General features: G+C 37.8%; 1 protein-coding gene across 1 annotated transcript in view; it reads right to left on the reverse strand.

The window, feature by feature from the left end:
* Nucleotides 1-6,682, reverse strand: part of KLF8 (KLF transcription factor 8) — a 265,628-nt gene extending 258,946 nt beyond the window's left edge. The window contains exon 1 of the mRNA XM_056130027.1: nt 6,633-6,682. Within this exon, the coding sequence (XP_055986002.1) occupies nt 6,633-6,659 (27 nt within the window). The 5' untranslated portion in view covers nt 6,660-6,682. The remainder of the gene's footprint in view (nt 1-6,632) is intronic.
* Between the last annotated feature and the right edge of the window lie 363 nt (nt 6,683-7,045).

The raw sequence follows: 7,045 nt of genomic DNA on the forward strand, positions 1-7,045 counted from the left end.
CTGAACCAAGAAAAATTGGAATACCTGAAAGACCTATCCCTATCAAGGAAATGGAAGCAGTAATCAAAACCTTCCCCAAAATAAATGCCCAGGTCCAGAAAATCATCCCCTACTCATGGATTGGAAGGATTAACATTGTCAAAATGTCAATACTCCTCAAAGCAATATACAGATTCAAAGCAGCCCCTATAAGAATACCCATGATGTTTTCAAAACACTATATAGATTCAATGCAGTCCCTATAAGAATAGCCATGACATTTTTCAAAGAAATAGATCAAATACTCCTCAAATTCACATGGAACAACAACATCCCACGAATAGTTAAAGCAATCCTTGGGGGAAAGAATATGGGAGGCATCATCTTCCCCAACTCCAAACTGTACTACAAAGCAGTAGGAATTAAAACAGTTTGGTATTGGAATAAAAACTGACCCACAGATCAACGGAACAGAGTGAATATCCTGACAATGACCCTCAAATATATGATCACCTAATCTCTAATCAAGGAGTAAGAAATATGAACTGGTGCAAGAAAAGCCTCTTCAACAAACGTTGATGGGAAAATTGGGCAGCTACGTTCAAAAACAAAAAAAAAATGAACTCAAATCTCTTTCTAACACCAGGCACAAAAGGCAGGTGAAAATGGATTAAAGACTTGATATCATACCTGAATTCATAAGATACATGGAATAAAATGTGGGCAGAACCCTCCATGATACTGAAGTTAATGGCATCTTCAAAGATGAAACACCACTGACCAATGCAAGTGGAAGCAAAGATGAACAAATAGGACTACGACAAACTTAAAAGTTTCTGCATCTCAAAAGAAACAGTGACCAAGATACAAAGACAGCCCACACACTGGTAAAAATATCCACCCAATATCCATCTGATATGGGGTTAATAGCCAAGATGTATAAGGCACTGGGAAAAAGTTACCAAAAAATATACAACCTTATCAAAAAATGGGGACAAGAAATGAACAGAAAATTTCTCAAAGAAATACAAATGGCCAAAAGGCACATAAAAATGCCCTGCATCTCTGCATCAGGAAGATGCAAATCAAAACAGTGAGAAATTATCTCACACCGCTTAGCTGTGCACACATCAAAAAGAACAAGAGCAACCAATGCTGGCATGATGTGGGGAGAAAGGGCCACTCATTCATTGGGTGCAGCCATTTAGAAAAAAAAAACAATATGTGCATTCCTCAAAAAGCTAGAAATGGAGCTTCCATATTACCACCTCTAGGAATATACCCAGGGGGCCAAAAACACACAGCAGAACTGCTATCTGTACTTCTATGTTTACTGCCGTACTTTTCAGTATAGCCATAATCTGGAAACAACCCAAGTGTCCGAGAACAGATGACTGGTTAAAGAAACCATGTTACATCTACACTATGGAATAATATGCAGCTGTTAGAAAAAATAAAGTCATGAAATTTGCTTATAAGTAGATGGACATAGAGAGTATCATGCTAAATGAAATGAGTCAGAAGGAGAGGGACAGACATAGGATGATTGTACTCATTTGTGGGATATACAAAAAAAAAACACAAAATAGAGACCAGTCCACAAGGACAACAGGGTTAGGAGGATTGGTACATGGTTAGAAGCCTGCCTCTATTGTTGTTGGAGACAGCAGTCAGTATAGAGAAAGGACCTCTATGAGTATGATGACTGGAAGTGTTTTATCGTGATGGGAGCTGCATGTTGAACGTTAAAGGACCAAGCATGACCACCTGTCAGTGTCTGTATTGCAAACCGTAATGCTCAAATGGAGAGAGAAAGAAATGGAGAGAAGAAAAGTGTGGGGGGTGTTAATAGGAGGGATACTTGGGACATTGGTTGTGAGAAATATTCACTGGTGGAGCAATTGGTGTTGGAACATTTTATGACTGAAACCCGATCATGAAAAACTTTGTAACTCTTTGTAATTGTGTCTCGTGGTGATTCAATTAAAAAAGAAGCAGCTGACATTTAAATAATATCCAAAGCAAACAGAGACACTTCCGAAAAGAAAACTTCAGATCAATCTCCCTGATATATATCAATGGAAAAATCCTTAACAAAATCTAAGCGAATTAGAACTAACAATATAGCAAAAAAATCTTACAGCCTGATCAATTGGTATTCATTTCTATGATGCAAGGATGGTTCAACAAATGAAAATCAATGAACATAATACCCCATATTAATAAAAGAAAAGATCAAAATCACATGATCATATTAATTGACAAAGAGAAAGCCAATGACAAGATGCAATATCCATTTATGATAAAAACTGTCAACAAATTATAGTAGAAAGACCCTTACTGCAGATAAAAGTCGCTATTTATAACAAACCCACTGCCAGTATCATCCTTAAAAAGTGAACGAATTCCCTCTGAGATCAGGTACACGGCAAGGATGTTCAATGTCTTCAGTTCTATTAAACATGGTATTAGAAGTCCTGCTACAGGAATCAGGCAATAAAAGTACATTAAAGGGGCCTGAATTGGAAAAGAAGAACTCAGATTATTCTCTTTTCAGACTACATGATGATATACATAGGAGACCCAAAGATCCCACAAGAAAGATCCGATAGGGCCGGAGCTATAGTACAGTGGGTAGGGTGTTTGCTTTGTACACAGTCAACCAAAGTTCAATCCTTGGCATCTTATATGGTCCCCTGAGCACCACCAGGAGTAATTTCTGAGTGCAGAGCCAGGAGTAACCCATGAATATTGCCAAATGTGATCCAAAAAGAAAGAGCAAAAAAAAATTTCCTACAAATTATAAACCCATACCGCTAAGTGGCAAGCTACAAATATAACACAAAATATAATTTGGCATTCTTCTATCCAAAAAAATTAATTATCAGAGAAAGCAATCAAAGAGCCTACTTAAAATAGCTATATATAGATTCAATGCAATTTACATCCAAATTCAGATGCCATTCTTCAAGGCTCTAGAAGTCAATATAGAAAAAAAGTTTGTATGTAATCAAAAAAGATCATGAATAGTCAAAGCCACTCTGAAAAATAAGAAAGTGGAAGGTATTTCATTACATAATTTGGAACTGTATTATAAAGCTATAGTGATCAAACCTGCATGGTACTGGAATAAAGATAGTCTCTCTGATCATGGGTCAGAATCAAACATCCCATGACAAAAACTTCATATATATGGGAAGTTAATTTTTGATAAGTAACTGAGTACATGAAATAGAGTAATAACAGCCTCATCAATTAATATGGTGCTGGGAAAACTGGATAACTACATGTAAGAAACTAAAGATGGATACATATCTTATACCTCATATGAAAGTGAGTTCAAAGTGAATCAAAGACCTTGATCTGATCAGAAACAATAAACTAGATTGAGGAAAATATAAGCAGAACACTTCAATATTTGGATCACAAAGGTACCTTCAGTACCTTCAATAATCCAATAGCACTAGCAAAGGCAACATAGTAAAAAATAAACGAATCAGACTACATAAAATTAAAGAGTTTATGCATGGCAATTGAAAAAAAAAACACTGGCTAAAGTAAAAGTCAGTTAACTGAATGGGACAAATATTTGTATTCAACACATCAGATAAAGTTATATCCAGGATATATCCAAGATATATGAAGTACTCATAAACATCAACAACAACAACAAATCAAAAATCCTATCAACAAATGGGGAGAGGAAATGAATAGACACTTCTCAGAGGAAGACAGGTGTGTGGCCAGTAGACACATAAAAAATGCTCAGCATCAATTATCATTAGAGAAATCCAAACAAGACAACAATGGGATACCATCTCATACCAGTGAGAATGGCACATATCAAAAATAGTAGGAACAATCTGTGTTGGCATGGATGTAGTGTAAAAGGAACTCTCATCCCACTTGCTGGTAGGAATGCTCTCTGGTACAAACCCTGTGGAAAACAGAACGGAGAGTTCTCAGAAAACTTAGTATTGAACTACTATGATCCAACAATACCTCTTTGATCCAACAACACCACTTTGGGGCATCTACCTCTTGGACATAAAAAACTCTCTCAAAAAGACTTGCATACCATTATTCATTGTAGCACTCAGTACAATAACTAACTAAAATCAACTTAGGTTCCCAATGACAGATAAATAGATTTTGAAGTTGTGGTATATACATGCAATGGAATGTTATGTACCTGCAAAGAATGATCAAATCGTGCAATCTGTTGCAACCTGGTTGTAACTGGAAGATAACATGTTGAGTGAAGTTATCCAGAAAAATAAAGACAAACAAATATAGGATGATCTCACTTATCTGTGATACACAGAACACTGGATGAGGAAAAGTATTATAGTAAAAGGGGAGATGCTACATCACCTTTGACCCCAGTGTTTAGAGAGGAGGGCAGAGAAGGGAAGAAATCACGTGGGCAAGAAGAGAACTAGAAGTAATAGGTAACAGGCATTAGGGCTTTAGTTATACTGGTGAATGAGTAAGTTGTCTTGCCATATAACCAAAATACAGACTATTTGAAACTGAAAACATGAGATCTAAGCTGGAACCATTGAAAATTTGTTATGTGCCTGTTAACTTGACAGGCAGGGTTAGAGTGGGGGTTGAAATGGGAAAAGAATATGGGAATACTGGTGGAATGAAACTGACACTATGGGTGGGATTGGTGTTGAAATATTATGTGCCTTAAACTGAACTATCAATAACTTTGTAAATAAAAAATTTTTAAAAGAAAACTAAATGAACATAAGGCAATTTATAATGAAAGCACAACAGTCCTTAACGTTGCATATCAAATGCAGGAGACTGACTATTTAATCAGCAACAGAATTCTTCTCTCTGTCAGGGTTCAGTGAGTTCAGTGAGACTGGCATATACAAATAGTTGTTTACTCTGAGTCAAGACTTTATTTTTAGTAATAAAAGTTACCAGAAGAGTTTTGGTTGAAGTAATGTTTCCTTTTTGTTGAGAATTCCATAGACCAGGGACTTTAGGACCTTACTTTAACTAATGCATATGCTGGATAGGAGTTGGCACTGGAGATGTAATGAGAAACTCAGTAGATTAAAGAGGTGAGATGTAATGTTCCTTGCATTTAATACCAGAGACAACTGAAGTATAAACAACTATTTCGTTACAGCAGAAAAAGAGTGAAATACTAGCTCTAAAGCTTCAAACTAATCTTTTCCTTTTTATGATCATCAGGTTGTATCCCTTCCTATCATGTTTCCTAAACAAAACATGAGAGATAAACATGGAAGAGATTATTTTCTATGAAGTCTTCAAACAAGAATCAGCCATACCAGTCCTCTTATTTACTTATTTATTTGGTTTTTAGGAAATGATTGGGGATTTCTCACAGCTCAGTGCTCAGGGATTACTCCTGATGGGCTCAGGATGTATGGGATGCCACGGACTGAATTTAGGTGGGCTATGTGCAAGCCAAGTGCCCTACCTGCTGCACAATTGCTCTCTCCCCACCCCCATCTGTTAAATAACTTCTTTATTTAACAGAAGAACACTATTTGTTGAAGCCATCCTCACTAACACAAACTTCCAAACTGGACATAGGAACAAGAATAACATATTAGACATGAGAAAAACATATTAGCCAAGGTGACCTAAACTTTCCTTTTGAAGCATTTTGCTTCCCTATTTTTTCAGATCAGTTTAACTTGAGCTATTGAGTAAGCTGAATCTGCCAGGCTTTATCATGTGTATGACTAGTATTAAAAGAAAGTCAATAAATGTAAACCATTGAACCTTTCAAATGAGAAATACTCTACAAACGTGAAAATAAAATTCATCTTCATATCCTAGGAGAAAACCTGAGTCACCAACCAGTTAAGAACGGAGTCTGAGAACCCTCTACATATTGTAGAAGGCACCACTCAGTAGCAGAATTAGTCAAAGGCAATAAATCTGAAACTCAAATATTAGTATAATCAGTATATTTGTTCAAGCTATGTGCACTGTCATGGCACCTTAGGAAACGGAAATTCTCCCTTCACTTAAAATTGAGGAGACAACTGACTTATGATTAATCTGCAAAGAAAGGGCAACTTTGTCCTGTGTGTGCCTCCTGAGAATAATATGGATATTAAAACCAATCTTGTGAAAAGAAGAAAAATCTGACTTGTCCATAAACTCCCCCCTCCCCACAACATACTTAGTGTCATAGTAAGGTGAGTGGCTACCATCCTCCTTGAAATAGAATTTTCAGTACAGATTTCCTCAGTTGAACTAATGCACTGTCTCTTTAAGAAGGCCAGACAAGATGGAGACCTCACAGCAAGAGGCTTTAAGAAACCAGACCCCCGAAGCTGGAGTGTGACAAAAGACTGGGTGAAGGGAAGGATAGAAAAGGCGGGAGACAAACCTGGAGGATAGTAAGTCAAGGCTCTAAAGATAGGAAGAAAAATTGAGTCCGCAACCACACAACCTTCACACTCAGAGTGCATCTACCCGCGATGCCGATGATCGGCTCCCCTTCTTACCCGGACCTATTCAGTTTCACCCTCCTAATCTTCCTTGGAAGTCTTCTTCCGTTGTTTAAGGTGGCTCCTTTGCTGCCCAGCGATAAACCCAGTGAGGCTAGCAAAAGGAAGGGGAGTGGGTAGGTAGGCAAAATGAAAAAGACTTACTTTAGGGTTCAGCGACTCAGATGCCATCCTCTGCTCCCACCGTGGGGCCAAAACCGACTGGGTGGGACCTAAACTGGAATAAAGGGCACCACCCTCCTCAGGGGAGAGTTAGGGGAAATGGGCACTGTCTAGAGCCGAAGTTTACTCTATTTTAAATATCTCAAAAGGAAACAGACGGTTTGAAAGAGTTAGGGAGTGTAGGTAATCTCTAAACCACACCCTTTTATTGAAATGCCCCCTCATGGCATTATTTGTTTAGGGGCCCGGAAGGTTTTCTTTATTCTTTTGGTTTCTCCCTGCTTTCACAGACCACACCCAGCAGCTCCACCCAATTCACTGCTACAGGCTCTCTCAATCACCAGATCCTTTAAAGCTGCACACACCGCATGGGTTTTCATCTCTCTTCAGCTAAT

The sequence above is a fragment of the Sorex fumeus genome, unplaced genomic scaffold, assembly GCF_029834395.1.
Source record: "Sorex fumeus unplaced genomic scaffold, SorFum_2.1 ptg000073l, whole genome shotgun sequence".
Classification (NCBI taxonomy): domain Eukaryota; kingdom Metazoa; phylum Chordata; class Mammalia; order Eulipotyphla; family Soricidae; genus Sorex; species Sorex fumeus.